Raw genomic sequence first — 18847 nt, 5'->3', positions numbered from 1 at the left:
CCCCATTCAAAAAGTGCAAACAAGCAGAGTCGTCCCGTAAAGTGCCGAGTCGACCCCAGACAACGTAAAAAGTAAAATCTTGTAGCCGAGACGTCTCTCGTTGAAGCGGAGACGTCCCCGGAACGCCTGGGACGCGACTGACAACTTTTACAGGTTTGGTTTGAATTTCAAATCTCTTTTACTTTATCTCTAACGGCTATATTTGCTTTTTGGGCTATAAAAGGGAGCTCTTAAGTGCTTCAAAACAACTTTTCACCAACCCAAAAGCTAGATCATTTAAGAGAGAAACAAGAGAGAGAAGTTCAAGGGAGTGAGTGCATTCAAGTGAAGAAATCAAGTGCTTTCAAGCTTCCCAAGTGATTTCAAGCTCAACCACTCTCTTCCGCTCGTGCATTCAAAGCTCACACTCAAATCTACGCGATCCACATCGGAAGAATCACCATTTCCCACGCTTCCAACGGCAAAAGGATTCTTCCGGGTTCTATTGTTCATCATTGCCATATTTGCTTTTCTAGAGCTTTTCTTTTCTGTGTAAACTCTTTCATTGTGGTGCTTGTTCCAGTCAAGGGACTTGGAACAAGGGAAAGGCGTCCCAAGCCTAAGTGAAATTGGGGGTGTTAGGGTTTGTTGTGAGCCCGGTGTAAAACAACGAGTTAGGTAGTGAACTCGCAAAACTACCGTACTGTAATCTTGGATTATAGTGAAAATTCCCAAAAGTGATTTGGGAGTGGATGTAGGAGCAGTGGAAGCTCCGAACCACTATAAAACCTTGTGTTTGCGATTGACCTTTCTCATTCCTCCTTCTTTACTTTAGTACATATATTTGTGTGTTTTATTTTTAATTAGGCGAAAAGTTTTAAAACACCCAATTCCCCCCTCTTGGGTGACCATCTCTGGGCAACAAGTGGTATCAGAGCAGGTGCTCTGTGTATTTCTTGAAAGACCTAACCGTCTTAGCCAAAGATCTAGATGGCAACACCCTTTAACAATGTTCCTGCCGAGGGCAATGTAATAACCCCATTTTTTTTTTTTAATTTTTTTATATAAAAAAAGGAATAGAATAGTCCTTTAAAATTGATATAAGGGGTAAAATTGGAAGGAATCAAAAGTTAATGGCATAACCGTAGATATGTTGAAGTGTTAGGGGCAAAATGGGAATTTAATAATATTAAAAAAGGGTGAATAGTTTTGATGTGATTTAATTGGAGGGTTTGAGCTGGCTTTTGGAATGAAACCGAGAGAAAGAGGGAGGGGGTTCTCAGGCGTGAAACAGGAAAGAAAGAAAGAAAAAGAGAAGAAAGAAGAAGAAAGAAGAAAGAAGAAGAGGAAGAAAAGGAGGAAAGGGATCCCGGTTGCACTTCCAGCTGAAGGGAAAAAGTAGATCTCCTTCCCCTCTACGCAAGGACCTCGATTTCCAAAAAGAAAAAGGTAAATATCCATCCCTATCTAGTCTTTTTAATGACATTAGGCTATACAAAGGGTGGATATAGTCTAGAGGTCGGATAAGGGTTGTAGAGGTGGTTAAAAGAGGAAGAACGGATTTTGACAAATTTTCCGCACTACGGAAAAACTGTGCGAAGTCCCAACTTCGGCGCGAATTATTTAGGGGTCAAAAACGGCCTCCGATGATGATGCATGTTATCTCTTGGCCTCTATGAGTGTAATGTTAGGTTAAAAATTTCATCAAATTTGGAGTCCTGAAAGTGGGATCAACAACCGGGATGAAGTAACCACTGTCAGTCTCGGGTTACTGTTCATCCGGGCTGGGAAAATAGGGATTCATGCTATAATAGAGTATTAAGCCTAGATAAGGAGACCTCTCATGCAGGGAAGTCCCTAATACAATAAATGGTGAGTTATTAATTAAAAAGAAAAAGAAGGAAAGAAAAGATTTAGGGAACAGGGGAGTTGAATCAATTAAAGTTCCCTATGTTATAATTGGCACGTAGATTATAGCCCTTGATACAAAGACTAAATATATTGTAAATGCATGTCCAGTTGGGCAAGAAGCTAGGAACAAGAGGAAGAAGTCCCCTGCTGACCTACTGTAAAATTCTAGAGGCGTATCGGAGCCGTGCCGGATTGACAGGTGAGTGGGAGTCATGTACTTTGCACTATGAGCATTCCTTAATTCATTTTCATGAATGTCGCCAAGTGTGAATTGATTCCACTTGAGCATATTGATTGATATTGTAGTAGATTCCTTTATAATCTTGATTCTCCATGCTTGATTATTCCTGTACATGCATTTGAGGGAACATTGAGAGGAATTACGAGGGGGTTGATGAGCTAATCAAATTGAATTCCGAATTGTGAAAAGATTTCTTTTGTAAATTGATTTCATTTCCTCTATTTTAAAGACTTGTGAAGTCGTAGCTTGATTATACTCTTTTATTGAGTAATTAATTGGTTCCAAATTGTGAAATAACTTCTTTGTAAATTGATTTCATTTCCTCCATTTCAAGATTTGTAGAGCCTTCTTAGTGTATATTGAGTTGTATTGCACTTCCTTGACCCTCACTCCTAACCCTGATGTTAGTTTATGATTGAGTCCATGATCGAGTGAGTGGTAGTCTTGATCATACTCCTTTTTAGTAGAGTATTGGGAGGGTGCATTATGGCATTTATGCATGGCTTGGCAGTATCTGCAGGACACCTACAGTCGAGGGGTTGAACATCGGCCTTTGTGCACATAGTAGCCTTCTGGGTGGGCGGAACCCAGTCCCTTCCTAGGGGGGACACGGCCTAGGCGTAGGATCGGCCGTCTACGACTTATATTCTGCTTGCCGCCGGGCATAGTAAGACCCGCGAGGTGCAGTATGGCTTTCCGCGGATGTAGAATTCCGCGAGGTGCCGTTTAGTATGTAGATGTGAGATGGATTTCTGTTCTGGATACTGGCCAGCATTTATATGATCAGTGTGGTGTCTTATCCTGCATATGCATGTGACAGTAGGAGTTGTTGCTGGTTCGCCTGGGGCGTAAACCCACCTCCGATAGCTGTAGCATTTATGTTATCGGTATGGTGTCTTATCCTGCATATGCATGTGACAGTAGGGAGTTGTTGCTGGTTCGCCTGGGGCGTAAAACCCACCTCCCGATAGCTGTCTAGCATTTATGTTATCGGTATGGTTCCTGCATCATTATCCTGCATATGCATGTGACAGTAGGGAGTTGTTGCTGGTTCGCCTGGGGCGTAAAACCCACCTCCGACAGCTGTCTAGTGATGATTTACATATTGGTGTGGTGTCATATTCGATGTATGCATATGGCAGTAGGGAGTTGTTGCTGGTTCGCCTGGGGCGTAAAACCACCTCCCGATAGCTGTCTTGTTGATGATTCAGCCTATTGACACCTGATTTATATGATTCAGTACTATGACCTGTTGAGTATTCATGAGTAGCATATATGTTACTTGATTATTCCATATATGCTTCAGATGAGTTGATATTGATTGTGGTGATATTTGATTTACTCATATTCTTCTATGTTGAGTTCATGTTCATCTTGTTATTGATCTTGAGATTTCACCTCGAGCCATGATTATATCTGTCTCATGTGCATAGTACTCTCTACTCCACTCACTGAGTATTTATATACTCACTCCCCAGTTTTGTTTTTGATTGCAGGAAAGGTATTGTATAGAGAGGAGCAGGATTAGTGGTTGCCTGCTAGCTGTGCCGCTCCATAGTATATGTATGTACTATGTAGATAGAGGTTTATATCTTTTGTTGTATTATAAACCCTTCTATTGATATAGTGCATGAGTTTAACAGTCATAGGATCCTGTTTGTGGATATTGGGTTTGGACCATGGATGGATGGGGAAAGCAGGTATATATATATATGTGTGCAGATCAATTGGTGTGCCTGTGATAATGTTATTGCTATATATTGTCCAGGTTTATTATGCTGACAGATTATGTGATTGCTGCTCTGACAGGTAGTGTGTTGTATGTATTGAGATAATCCTGACAAGTCACTATAGGAAAAGTGATCATTTTGTGCATGTATCATGCCGAATTTTTTTCAAGATCTATTGATGATTTATAGGTAGTAGGGTCTCTACGCGGTGGCTGGTGGCCTTTATGCCTACCCGCACCCTAGGACCGTCGCGGCGGCCCGCCGGGAACGGGGCGGGGGTCGTGACAAAGCTTGGTATCAGAGCAAAGGTTAAACAAGAGTCCTGTCAAGAGCAATAGGATGAGTCAGGATTAAGTATAGGATTATACTATGGAGCATTAGGATTTTTCTGTATGTTATTTTATGAGTCATTTACAACTCAGTAAATATATCATGACTCAGTGTGTAACGACCATCCTCTCTTTTTGACTTTTTTAGAGAGATATAAAGAATACCTCCAAGGAGAGGGACCTGCTCGTCCTGGAAGGAGGATGGAGCCAGATATAGCATTGGATGCGGGTTCTGCACATGTCGAGCCCCAAAGAGAAAAACCTCCTCCTGCTGATAGACGGAGGGTTAATGATCAAGGAGAGGTAGGAAGTAGAGATGCATTGATGGAAACGGTTACTGGCGGAGAATCAGGCTCTGAGAGAGCAGATTGCTCGGGGGAAACCTCCTGCCCGTCAGTTAGTATCCATCTCACCTCCTGTACCTGTGCCAAGAAGTTTGGCTAGGCGGGCTCTAGATGATGAGGGGATTACTGTACAGGAATTTCTGAGGCTCAGAACCCCGGAGTTTAAGGGGGAAGAAGTGAAGGATCCTCAGAGATTCCTGGAGGAGACTGAAAAGATGATACGGAGACTGCCCTGTTCTGATGCAAGGCAATAGAACTTGTAGGGCTCACAATGAAAGAAGATGCCTGGGGCTGGTACCAGAGGCACTGTGGAGGACAGATGTACAGTAGGAATCCTCCAACCTGGGAAGAGTTCAGGCAAGCAGTGATGGATGAGTTTTTGTCTCCGGCTGAGAGGCAGAATCGGGCTCTTCAGTTTGAGAGGCTGAAGCAGATGCCCGGAATGAGCGTATCTGAGTACGCTCGTGAGTTCACTAGATGGGAAATATGCTCCTTACATCATCTCCACTGAAGCTGCCAGAAGAAAGATTCAGGCGGAGTCTGATTTCCCCCGCTTTATAATGCATGTACTGGCAGTAGAGGTCCCCACCTTGTCTAGGCTGATAGATAAAGCAAAACAGTGGGAGACCAGAAACAAAAGAGGAAAGAGCTGAAAGAGAACACAGAGGAAAAATTGAGTGTGGGGAAGGAGCAAAGCAGTAGAGGTAGATCTGAGGGAGTAGATCTCTCGGAGGGCCCGACGGAGCAGTCTGTATGCTCAGCTCCACCTGCCCCACGTAAGAGGAAATCGGAGGGAAAGAGGTCAATCACCAAGATACTTTTCTACCATCAGTACCTCTTCCTCCAATCACTATAGCCAGAACTGAATCTGGGTTCCAATCATGGCCAGTGTGTGGCATATGTGGGAAGCAGCACCCTGGCAGATGCAGAATGGGTCAAGGAGTGTGCTACAGATGTGGACAGCCGGGTCATTTTGCCAGAGAATGCCTGCACGGGTGCCCACCCAGCAGTTTGTGCCTTTGGCATCCTACCCTTCTGTGCAGATGGACAGGCCTAGTAGTAGGGGGCCTGTAGGCAGAGGCAGAGGTCAGACACCAAACGTCACAGCAGAGTATTGGACCATCTCAGCTGTTAGCTCCAGCAGGCAGAGGGCAAGGAAGGGTGTTCACGGTAAATCCACAGGAGGCACAGGCCTCAAATGCAGCTGTGACAGGTATGCTCCTCATTGATAAGATTAAAGCTTGAGTGTTATTTGATTCTGGAGCTACCCATTTATTTGTGTCCCCTTATTTTGCTAAGAAGTTAGCTAAGGATAAGATATTAATGCATATTTCCTTAGCTATTAGTACATCTGTAGGGGAAGTATAAAAGCGAAGTATGTGTATCCTACCTGTGTGGTAGAGATAGAAGTAAAAACACTCCCAATTTATTTGATTTTCAATACCACACCGAGCAGAATATGAAAAAGCAAATACACTCACCCCTTTGAGTAAACAGGTAATTTACTCTTTTAAATTCGAGGACGAATTTTATATAAGGGGGGGAGGATGTATAACCCCCAAAATTTTTTTTTTATATAACAAAGGATAGAATAGTCCTTTAAATTGATATAAGGGTAAAATTGGAAGGAATCAAAAGTTAATGGCATAACCGTAGATATGTTTGAAGTGTTAGGGGCCAAAATGGGAATTTAATAATATTAAAAAAAGGGTGAATAGTATCTTGATGTGATTTAATTGGAGGGTTTGAGCTGGCTTTTGGAATGAAAACCGAGAGAAAGAAGGGAGGGGGTTTCTCAGGCGTGAAACAGAGGAAAGAAAGAAAGAAAAAGAGAAGAAGAAGAAGAAGAAAGAAGAAGAGGAAGGGGATTCAGGAGGAAAGGGATCCCGGTTGCACTTCCAGCTGAAGGGAAAAACGTAGATCTCCTTCCCCTCTACGCAAGGACCTCGATTTCCAAAAAGAAAAAGGTAAATATCCGTCCCTATCTAGTCTTTTGATGACATTAGGCTATACAAAGGGTGGATATAGTCTAGAGGGGTCGGATAAGGGTTGTAGAGGTGGTTAAAAGAGGAAGAATCGGATTTTAACAAATTTTTCCGGCACTACGGAAAAACTGTGTCGAAGTCCCCAACTTCGGCGAATTATTTAGGGGGTCAAACGGCCTCCCGATGATGATGCATGCTATCTCTTTGGAATCCTCTATGAGTGTAAAATGTTAGGTAAAAATTTCATCAAATTTGGAGTCCTGAAAGTGGATCAAAACCGGGATGAAGTAACCCACTGTCAGTTCGGATTACTGTTCATCCGGGTGGAAAATAAGGGATTTCATGCCAGAATAGGGTATTAAGCCTAGATTAGGCTAAGGGAGACCTTGTACTCATGCAAGGGAGTCCCTAATACATATAAATGGTAAGTTATTAATTAAAAAGAAAAAGAAGAAAGAAAAGAAAAGATTTAGGGAATGGGGGAGTTGAATCAATTAAAGTTCCCTATATTATAATTGGCACGTAGATTATAGCCCTTGATACAAAACTAAATGTATTGTAAATGCATGTCACAGTTGGGCAAGAAGCTAGGGAACAAGAGGAAGAAGTCCCCTGCTGCCTACTGTAAAATTCTAGAGGCGTATCGAGGCCCGTGCCGGATTGACAGGTGAGTGGGAGTCATGTACTTTGCACCATGAGCATTCTTAATTCATTTTCATGAATGTCGCCAAGTGTGAATTGATTCTACTTGAGCATATTGATTGATATTGTAGTAGATTTCTCTATAATCTTGATTCTCTATGCTTGATTATTCTGTACATGCATTTGAGGGAACATTGAGAGGAATTACGAGGGGTTGATGAGTAATCAAATTGATTCCGAATTGTGAAATGATTTCTTTTGTAAATTGATTTCATTTCCTCTATTTTAAAGACTTGTGAGTCGTAGCTTGATTATACTCTTTTATGAGTAATTAAATTGGTTCCAAATTGTGAAATAACTTCTTTTGTAAATTGATTTCATTTCCTCCATTTCAAAGATTTGTAGAGCCTTCTTAGTGGTATATTGAGTTGTATTGCACTTCCTTGACCCTCACTCCTAACCCTGATGTTAGTTTATGATTGGGTCATGATCGAGTGAGTGGTAGTCTTGATCATACTCCCTTTTTAGTAGAGTATTGGGAGGGTGCATTATGGCATTTATGCATGGCTTGGCAGTATCTGCAGGACACCTATAGTCGATGGGGTTGAACATCGGCCTTTGTGCACATAGTAGCCTTCTGGGTGGGCGGAACCCAGTCCCTTCCTAGGGGGGACACGGCCCTAGGCGTAGGATCGGCCGGTCCTACGACTTATATTCTGCTTGCCGCCCGGGCATAGTAAGACCCCGCGAGGTGCAGTATGGCTTTCCGGGGATGTAGAATTCCCGCGAGGTGCCGTTTAGTATGTAGATGTGAGATGGATTTCTGTTCTGGATACTGGCCAGCATTTATATGATCAGTGTGGTGTCTTATCCTGCATATGCATGTGACAGTAGGGAGTTGTTGCTGGTTCGCCTGGGGCGTAAAACCCACCTCCCGATAGCTGTCTAGCATTTATGTTATCGGTATGGTGTCTTATCCTGTATATGCATGTGACAGTAGGGAGTTGCTGCTGGTTCGCCTGGGGCGTAAAACCCACCTCCCGATAGCTGTCTAGCATTTATGTTATCGGTATGGTATCTTATCCTGCATATGCATGTGACAATAGGGAGTTGTTGCTGGTTCGCCTAGGGCGTAAAACCCATCTCCCGACAGCTGTCTAGTGATGATTTACATATTGGTGTGGTGTCATATTCGATGTATGCATATGGCAGTAGGGAGTTGTTGCTGGTTCGCCTGGGGCGTAAATCCACCTCCCGATAGCTGTCTTGTTGATGATTCAGCCTATTGACACCTGATTTATATGATTCAGTACTATGACCTGTTGAGCATATTCATGAGTAGCATATATGTTTACTTGATTATTCCATATATGCTTCAGATGAGTTGAGATTGATTGTGGTGATATTAATGACTTACTCCATATTCTCTATGTTGAGATCATGTTCATCTTATTATTGATCTTGAGATTTTCACCTCGAGCCATGATTATATCTGGTCTCATGTGCATAGTACTCTCTACTCCACTCACTGAGTATTTATATACTCACTCCCCAGTTTGATGTTTTTGATTGCAGGAAAGGTATTGTATAGAGAGGAGCAGGATTAGTGGTTGCTTGCTAGCTGTGCCGCTCCATAGTATAGTATAGTATAATGTAGATAGAGGTTTATATCTTTTGGTGTATTATAAACCTTCTATTGTATATAGTGCATAGTTACAGTCATAGATCCTGTTGTGGATATGGGTTTGACCATGGATGGATTGGGAAGCAGGTATATATATATGTGTGCAGATCAATTGTGTGCCTGTGATAATGTATTGCTATATATTGTCCAGGTTTATTATGTGACAGATTATGTGATTGCTGCTCTGACAGGTAGTGTGTTGTATGTATTGAGATAATCCTGACAGGTCACTATAGGAAAAGTGATCATTTTGTGCATGTATCATGCCAATTTTTTTCAAGATCTATTGATGATTTATAGGTAGTAGGGTTCTACGCGGTGGCTGGTGGCCTTATGCCTACCCGCACCCTAGGACCGTCGCGGCGGCCCGCCGGGAACGGGGCGGGGGTCGTGACAATCATTTTGTTTAAATCTTTTATTCTTTATTTCCTTGAACTTGTTTATTAAGATTTTTATAGTAAATTTCATGATGTCTTTACTCATAAATTGTGGTTTTGGATAGATCTGTGATTCTATGTTACACGAATAGTTTTGTAAATTAAACATTTCTTACATGGAATCTTTGATTTTTGAGGTGACCATTGCATATGTAATGTCACTATTTGTGTCACCGAGATTCAAATTGCCTTCACCAAGATTTGGAGGGTGAGGACAATTTGTCTAAGACTTTTCCTCTGCCATACTATCAGGTCCTCACTATAAAGCCCGTTAACTATAGACCTCTTCTACTTAAAAAAAAAAATAATAATAAAATTTGAATTTTGTTTGGCCAACCAATGCCTTAACCACAGTTAATATTACAGGTTAATATTTTAATACTTCAGCTCACTAGAGCATTAATCAATTTTTGAGAACACATTAGAGCATAAATTTTGACTTATATATTCATTCTATTATTTATGAAGGGTTGTCAATCTGGAGTACAATCAAAGCTTGCAACTCTAGATCTTCTCAATTCTGTGAGTTTTTTCTTTCATCTTACAACTTCATCTTCATTAAAGCAACATAAGTTTAGCAATTTTATGTCCAAAAAATAAATTATGATTTAATAATGCATACAATCATCACATATGTAATAAGTAACACCACTCACAACTCATCTTTCATAAAAATAAGCTTTGTGAATCATTATTCATTAAACATGTCTATTTAATTAAGTTTAACCATTCCTATTTAATGCTAGCTCATCTTTCACCATTAACTCATTGTTAATATTGAATAATTTTTATGCTTAATCCACACAAATTGTGTATTGTCCACTCATATCTAACTAATGAAATCCTTAACTGAAATTTCTTGTTCCAACAAGGTTACTAAAGAATGAAATAAGTTTTGAATATCCCATTATACAACCTTTTAATTCATTACCAGAAATATGTAACATATAATATCCCAGAATAAGGAGGATAATCACACTCTTTTATAATGTTTTGAATAAAATAGAACGAAATAAGTTTGGAGAAAGGAGAATGGTAAAACCTCTTATCTATTAGATTCAATATTCTTGTGCTAATGGATATAGGAGTTGATAATGACCAAGGCTAACATGCTCTCCTATCACAACTGGACTGAAATGCATATCTAGCATATGCTACACCTCAACATTTGAAATATAAAAGAACAATAAAGTAATAAGCTAACAGCCTAGTAAGATACTTCTAATACCTCTAGTCAGATCAAGCCATGTAGTAAAATTATTTAGATAAGTGCCGATATCAATTATATACATTTATGAAGGAAGCAAGTTGAAAATTAGGATAAGATTTCCATATCTTGTTCACAATATTCATAACTTAAATAGTTAACCTTTCAAAATAAGAGTGAAAATCTAGGTTTGATATAATCAGTGAGAAACCACAATATTATTAAATTTTCAAGAAATAATTACAAAGAAAACCCTCTCTTAGTCATCATGAATATGGCCATGATTAGCCTTGTGACAAGGCTTGAAACAATATTTGGCCCTATGGTGTAGGCTTTGTGATGGAGACTCGAAAGTAACCAGTTTCTAAACACATGTTTGCCAATGATCATCCTCACCGACTAAGCTTGAACTATTGTTACACTAGAAAATAACCAAGAGTTTCCATACCAATTTTTTCAGCCACAAATACCAATTCTTTCAGATGTATCATTATAAAAAGTGTACAATATTGCAACATGATACACCAATCTAATGTCTCTTTTTAACATATTAACATCATAAACTAAATAGCATACCTAATAGAATTTCCCTTCTTGATCCCTATTTTAAAAAATAGTTTCTTTTCTAGGGTAAATCAAGCATAATATTTATTTTCAATCATTTCCATAAAACAACTCTATAGCATTCAATCTTCAAGAATTGTTGTCATTTCAAAGTATAGATCTACAGATATTTTAAACTAGGAATGCAAATATGCTAAATTCACAGAATCAGGATATAAGTTTCAATATAAATTTTCTAAATATATTACATGAAATGCATGATAAAATATTAGGGTGATAGAGGCACTTACTGATCTAGGGCAACAAAGTCTAGAAATTTCTCCCAACAAAAGGTTACATATAACTTACAATAAATATATTGATCATTAAGCTTTCTTCAATCCCAAAGTAAAATCCTTGCAACCCAATCTTCCTTTACTTTTAGGCATTAGGAAGTTTCTGTTGGTTTGTGAGATACTCTCTCAAGGCTTCACAACCTACGATCCTTCCAAATCAAGCATGATGATCTTGGATCTGCAAATAAGAAACTATATCTTTGGATGGTAGAACCTAACCTAGGCACATATCCCCTAGCCAAGCATACAGAAGTTCCTAGGCTAGATATTCATCAACTAGCCTATCCTACATAAACAATTAAAAATTGGAATGAGAATTTACTGACTACCTCAAGAATAGGTTTAGATCCCATGATGGATGCTACGAGAAGATTGTGGGGTTTGACCTGAGAGAAAATGGTTAGATCCTACATACAAATAAAATAATATAATATAATAAATTTGATAAACTAGAATGTCTCTATGAAGAGGTATACCAATCACTCAATCAAACAACCAAGCAACTCAAATGGTCAAAATATTTGGAATATACTAGCACCATTGTCTAGTTTGTAGAATGCTAAATTTAATATATGAAATTATTAAAGCAAGAATAACTAATAAAGGATTTATTTTGGATGCAGGGTTTCAAGAATGTGAAAAACATGCAACGTGGTTATCTTTCATGGGTGGAGAGTACAAGCAAACTAGCAGAATAATTTTGTACAATTCACCAAAAAAGTTCCTTGCAAATAATTATCGTATAGTGATATTCCAATAAAAATATATGCTACCTCCAACTATAAAATCCATGTTGATTAAATATGCAACTATTGGGCGGTTGTTTGGTTAGTAGTTTATTTTATTTTGGAAGCTCATGTTCATAGTCTTTCTCCGTGAATGACTGCTAAAACTATAAAGCTAATAAGTCCAAATAAAATTTAGGATGGGAATATTGCAGTTGTCATATATTTGTGATAATCATATCTAGTATTTGATACAATAAAATTGTACAAAATATGAGTGAACTACTAAAAGAATGATGGTGATACAGAGAAATGTTTCCTTGATAGTCATTTCTTTTATTCTTTTTTTTGCTTCCCTTATAAGTAATTTAATCTAGATATTATAAATATGCATCACAAAGATTATCTAGAACAACATACTGGAGGGGCATCAATGCTAGTATATCTTGTGTATGATCACTTCTTTCAAGATCCAAAGCACTCTTATGTAATTAGACGAGGATGTGGTTCAAACTATAGCCCCACATGTCCCAAACTTTCTCACTTAACATAGATTATAATGTTAATAGCTTAAAACATTTTTTTCTCCTTGTTTTTAAGCGAAATAAAGAACTATGTCTAAGGCTAAAAGCATTGATTATCGACTTGACATCCGTGGAGCGATCACATTGATGAACATGCATAGCAGAAAATAACTGACGTCAGTCAGTACAACAACCAGGAGTGGAAGATAGACGTGAGAACAATTGTGAGAATGCATAGTTATTATTATTAATATAACTAAGTAGAAAGTATGCTTTGTACAAGATCCATTGACAATCAATCTAATGAGTATTTATTTTTTATCTTAGTTTAATCTACATCTTATTTTAGAAGTAAGTGTAACTTAGCTTTCTACTCTAGACTAATATTACAACCTTATTGTAGCCCAGCACTACATCGTTCTACTGTAATCTAGCATTACACCCTTCTATTGAAGCCCAATACTATACCCTTTTATCCACCTACAAATGGCAGTATAATGGTGGCAAAAGTTCTTCAAGGTAGTTGAACACATGCTATTTTCCACCTTTCCTCTGCCAGGCAACACAGTACTCTCATACCCCGTGTTCTCTACGACTTGCCCAAATAACACAAAAAAAAATACCAACATAATTTAGAGGGACCCTCAAACTCGATGCAAGCTATATGAGTAGGGCTGGACGCATGTCAAGGAGCGAGATCCGCCGAAACGTCAAACAGCATCACATCGCTAATTCTGAGTTCTCCCTCGGCCGTCATCCTTTTCCGCCCGCGCAATGCTTCGCCTTCTCCACGCTCGGCTGCTCCATAGCGTTACTGCTGCTCCTCCCCATTTCCTCCCACACCCATTCCCTCAGCCTTTCTCCCACATCTCCCTCGCACCAAACGATTCACCATCCCTGACGGTCCATTTCCTCGAGAAATCATGCGGCCTCTCCTCCGAAGCCGCCCTCTCCGTGGCCACCAGAATCCAGCTCAAGACCACGAAGAATTCCCACTCTGTGCTCGCCCTCCTCAAACACTTCGGCTTCTCCAAGCCCGACATCGCCCGCCTCATCTCCCGTCGCCCCCGGCTCCTCCTCGCCAGCCCCGACAAAACCCTCAAGCCCAAGCTGGAGTTCTACCGGGACATCGGTCTCTCCGGCGCCGACCTCGCGAAGCTCCTCTCTGGAATTCCCGGCCTTCTGCTGTGGAGCTTGGAGAAGCGACTGCTCCCAAACTTCCATCTCCTCAAGCCCTTGCTCCATACCAACGAGAACGTCATCTCAGCTGCGAGGAATTCTCCTCGTTTGCTTATCTCTGACCTCCCCAAGCTGTTGCTTCCCAAGATTGAGAGTTTGAAGAACTACGGCGTGCCGCCGGCTGTAATCTTCACACTGCTCACCACCCACCCGAAATCTCTGATAGAAAAAGCCGATCACTTCGAGGAGACCTTCGCCGCAATCAAGGATATGGGGATTAGTCCTTCGAGTTCCATGTTCGCCCATGCATTCGGGGTGCTCTCTAAATTGCCTAAGACAACAGTGAACAGGAGGTTGGAGAATTACTTGAGCTTAGGCTGGTCGCAGGAGCAAGTCTTTTGGGCGTTTGCCAAGCATCCATACTGCATGTCGGCGTCGGATGACAAGGTGAGGAAGAACATGGAGTTCTTCGCGGAGAAGCTCAGATGGGGGCCGGACTATGTGTCGGCGAATCCGGTGCTTCTGTCGCTCAGTTTCGAGAAGAGGATTGCTCCAAGGTGTTTGGTCTTGGCAATTCTAGCGTCCAAGGGCCTGGTGAAGCGTGGTGTGAAAGCGCGGCACTTGATGATGGGGGAGAAGAAGTTCCTTGAGGATTATGTGACCAAGTACCAGGGTGAAGTCCCGGAAGTTGTTGATGCTATGGAGGGCAACAAGTTGGGACTGCTGGGCTTGGAGATGGGAAACCTGGGAGCTGATGGGAATGAGCATTTTGATGCAGCTTAAACAGCAATGCCTCAAACTCCTCTTCATTTCATTGATGTCTTTCTGATTCCTTTCAGCGGTGAACTGCAACAGCATAAAGAGGTTGCTTCCTGTTCTGTTCTATCCAAAGCTTGCTTTGTTATTTTTGGACTTACTTTATTTTCGATAAAATCAAATTGGATTGATAGGCCCCATCTTATTGCAAGTTGAATGACATCACCTTCTGGAGCCCTAATATTTTGTAAGGAGTGGGGAGTTACTCCTCAATCTCTGATGAGGGTGGGTAAAGCATTGCTATTTATGTTCGTTTAGTTGGGGTACTACGTCATATTACGAGGTAAGCTCGGAATTCTCGAAAATTATTTATCTAGAAAAATGATGGCGGGATAAAATAAATTTTATTGTGTTTGATTAGGAAAAAATTATTCCAGAAAATGACATAAAAAAAGATTACTATATTTAGTTGGAGATAATCTTACATAAGAATATTATTAAATTTCTAACAACACCTTTGAATAAACAATTCAAGTAATGATTTTTTTTTTTTTGGTTCAATCCATTTGTTGGCCATTTATGACCCACTTGCATGAAGGCTGTCAATATAGGCCATTTCAAATATTGTAATATATTTACATGAGTCAATAAATATTTTTAAATTAATTATTCATATTAAAAAAATATTTTTATTATTAATGAATTTTTTAATTTCTTATTAAGTAAATATATTTAAGTTGGGACTGTTGTGGCATTGACAATATTAGAAGAGTGCATAAGTGGGTTTTAACCAAATAATTGGTGTATTTTCATCAAGCAATGATAATTTTATATTACCTTCACTCGGTAATCTAGTGTGGGAAAAAATTAATATCCACTTAGTGGTAACTTTTCTATCAATAAAATAGGCATGGGACCCACCATATATTTTACCTTCTCGCTTATCTTCTTTTTTGCACCAAATATGCTAATCTGACATATGATTTAGTTTTCCAGGCAAGATTACCCCCAATAAAATGAACCTTAATAGTAACTCTATCGAGGGCCAAATTTCAGGCTTCTCGGTACCTACAACATATACCAGCTTGGCCTAAAGAAACTTCTTGATTTCTTCTAAAAAACCTTCTTGATTTCTTCACTTCCACAAATCTTAATATGGTAAATTCAATGACACCTAGTAGGCTATCCCTGTAGCAGACTTCCTCACAAAGATTTAATAATAATGACAATGACAATGATAATGATGATGATGGAGGACTCAGAGTTTATGGCAGTATAGAGTTTCGATGGAGGAAGATGAGATATCTTTATCAAGCCCTGGAAGATTGAGGTTGGGGTTGTTGCTCATAAATATAGAGTTTGGATTAAGTTATCTGATATTCCTATATTCTATGGGGACAAGATGAATATATTTAGTACGTGAAGCCCTTTCGGTGCTATTGAAATTCTTGAAAAAGACTGTGTTCTGAAAAGGAATATGAACTCTCATGCGTACCAATATTTGTTATGATTTGCAAAACAGTGTTGAGATTTCGAAGGTTAATATGACTGTTATACATAATCTGTGGAGGTGGAAGTTGAAGATTGGTTTAAGTACTCAACTATTCTCAAACCTCCAGCTGATTAAGAAGAAAATTGGAATAGACGGTATAAGGAGGTACATAAAAAATACAAGAAAAGAAGTAATATTTATTCTGTTAATTCTTCGAGAAACAGTTCTGGTGTACATAATTCTGGAGCTGGAGTTGCTGGTAGGGAAGCTCTCATTGTCAGCAATCCATCTCTGGTTGCTCAGTTAGCTCAAATTGTCCAGCAGGTAAATATGGAAGTCCAAGAGTCTCCATTTTTAATTGGATTAAGGTTGGATCTGTTGCTTGTCCCAAGGTGGCTGTGGATGGATTCCCATGGATTCCCAGGAGACCTCTTCTAAGAAAAGTGCTATTCAATTTGTGCTTGGAAGAAGATATCTTGAGGAAACAATAGAGCCAGAGTTAACTAGTTACAGTCGGGTGACAGGAATCTTGAGTATTTTTACAAGATAGCCAATGGAAGTAGGAAGATTGGATTCAGCAGATTGAAGTGGATGATGGAGTTATTACAGATGAGAAGGAGATTGTTGTCTTGGATTAGAAGCTTATTATTTGATGGGAAGACAGCTATTTTAATCAATGAAAAGCCTGGTAGATGGATGAAAATTAGAAGAGTGCATCAAGGGGACCCATTGTCCCTTATTTTTTTAATTATGGCAGCTAGTATTCTACCAAGTCTGTTGAAGTATGCTGCCTTCTCTGGAATTATTGAAGGTCCGGTTACATGTGAAAATTTGAAGGTTAATTCCCTCCATTTTGCTGATGGCACTCTCATTTATTCTTCTCTGGCCTGGGGGAAGATTGGTAATCTGAAATGCATCTTGCATATTTCTGAATTTCTTTCTGCATCAAAAGTAAACTATACTAAATCTTCTTTAACATATATAGCTTAAAATGCTCAGAATGTATGGATAGCAGCTGTTGCTCTGAATTGTAAGATCTCTTCTTTTCTGTCATCTTATTTGGATCTACCTCTTATACCAGCTAAACTGTTGAGAAGTGATAGGTCTGCTGTTATTGGTCTTCTAAGGTGCTTTGTATAGGAGGGAGATTCTCTTTTGAACTCTGTCCTTGCGAATTTACCTACTAATTACTTGTTATCAGTATTTTGGATGCCGGGTTGCGTCATTAAGAAACTTGATTTACAATATCATCCTTTTGAAAGGAGAAAACATGGTTAGTGGCGGACATTGTTTAGTTAACTGGAAGGACTGTATGGCAAAGGCATAGGAGGCTTGTGGTGTTAAGGAGTCGAACAATTTCAATATATCTTTGTTAGCTCAGTTTGTGGCGGAAGCTTCTCAAAGGAGAATCGGGTTTCTGGAAGGACCCGGTTATGCAGTTGTATTATAATAATAGGAGATCATGGTTTTCGGATCCAAGGAATGGTGTAATTTCTCTAAAGGTTCTTTCAGAACAAAGGATAGCTTCTATGTGGTATTTCATTTTTTGTTGGGTAATGGGAAATGGATCAGGTTTTGGTGGGATGGGTTCCGGTTGCATCTTTTGTTGAAAGAATGATTGACTTCTTTCACAACATTGACCTTTAGATTGCGCCCTATACCAGATCTCAAAGCACTCCAAATTCATTCATTCATGTGCCTATACAGATCTCAAAACGACCCTTGCGTGATCCAAAAGGAGGTGAATCCTACTTTTGCACGAAAGATACTGCCCTGTCCTTTGCCTGATCATTTTCCAAATTTGTTCCTTTGGACTTCTTACTGCGTTTCAGTCTGTGGAAGCTTTAATTGGGTGATTCTTTATAGAATGACCGTTGGAGTTAAGCTTTCTTGGAATATAATCAACTAAAGGGGACCTTCATTTGATTTCCCCTTCTAATGACAAATTAAAGTGGCACAGGTCTTCTTCGAGCTTGTTCATAGTATATTCGTATTATAAGTTCATTAATTTTGGTGGTAATTTGGAATGATATTGTTCAGGTTTTTGGGAAGATCAAGGTACCAGAGTAAGGATTACTTGTGGTTAGCTTCAAAAGGAAAGGTTCTTACAGCTGCCATCTTGAGAAAAAGTTCCTGGCCTCGGACTCCATGTGTGCTGAGTTATGATATGCTAAGCGGCAGTGGGAGAATTTCAGCGCAAGATTAAATGGAAAGCAAGAGATCCAAATCTCTTCTTTTGGGGGTTTTTGGAGACTGAAGAGGATTAAGAAGAAACACAGTGGGTTGGGATATTCTATTTGCTGCAGTATGGTGGAAGCTTGGAAGGAGCATGATGCAGGAATTTTGAATTTTGAAGCTAAGTTTTCATTTGTTAACCTCAGAAATTTGTGCAATTTGGTTGGAGTAGCCTTCTGTTTTGGAAATATTATAAGGACATCTTGCATTTCAAATCTTTGTTATTTTAGCAGCCTGTAAGTCTCTCTACTGTACTTGAATTTCATATGCATGACTGAAATCTTGATGGGTGCCCCATTTTCTCAAGAAAGAAAATAGTAATAAATGATGATGATGATGATGATGATGATGTTATCTTCCTGTTGTAAGTGTGTACAACTTTATTGTAGCTCCCGCTAGAGCAATCAATCGCTGTAATGGTCGATGACTAGGGATATTCATTGTTCCCTGAACAAGAGATCGAAAAGAATTAAATGGAGGCCATCCCTTATGCTTCTGCTGTAGATAATTTGATGTATGCTTATTATGTACACTTCTTGATATGAGCT

General features: G+C 39.5%; 1 protein-coding gene across 1 annotated transcript; it reads left to right on the top strand.

Annotated features, from left to right (window-relative positions):
- Positions 1–12965: 12965 nt before the first annotated feature.
- LOC103723013 lies at positions 12966–18645 on the top strand. Its single transcript, XM_039121426.1, has 2 exons — positions 12966–14680; positions 18105–18645. Exon 1 carries the CDS (start codon positions 13412–13414, stop codon positions 14597–14599), a length of 1188 nt encoding a protein of 395 aa, XP_038977354.1. The 5' UTR covers positions 12966–13411; the 3' UTR covers positions 14600–14680; positions 18105–18645.
- The last annotated feature ends 202 nt before the right edge of the window (positions 18646–18847 follow it).

This window comes from Phoenix dactylifera, unplaced genomic scaffold (assembly GCF_009389715.1).
Source record: "Phoenix dactylifera cultivar Barhee BC4 unplaced genomic scaffold, palm_55x_up_171113_PBpolish2nd_filt_p 001071F, whole genome shotgun sequence".
NCBI lineage: Eukaryota > Viridiplantae > Streptophyta > Magnoliopsida > Arecales > Arecaceae > Phoenix > Phoenix dactylifera.
This window is presented reverse-complemented; position numbering and strand designations above follow the sequence as displayed.

Coding starts and splice junctions, on each gene's coding strand:
- LOC103723013 (XM_039121426.1), top strand. CDS start 13,412: ATGCTTCGCCTTCTCCACGCTCGGCTGCTCCATAGCGTTACTGCTGCT.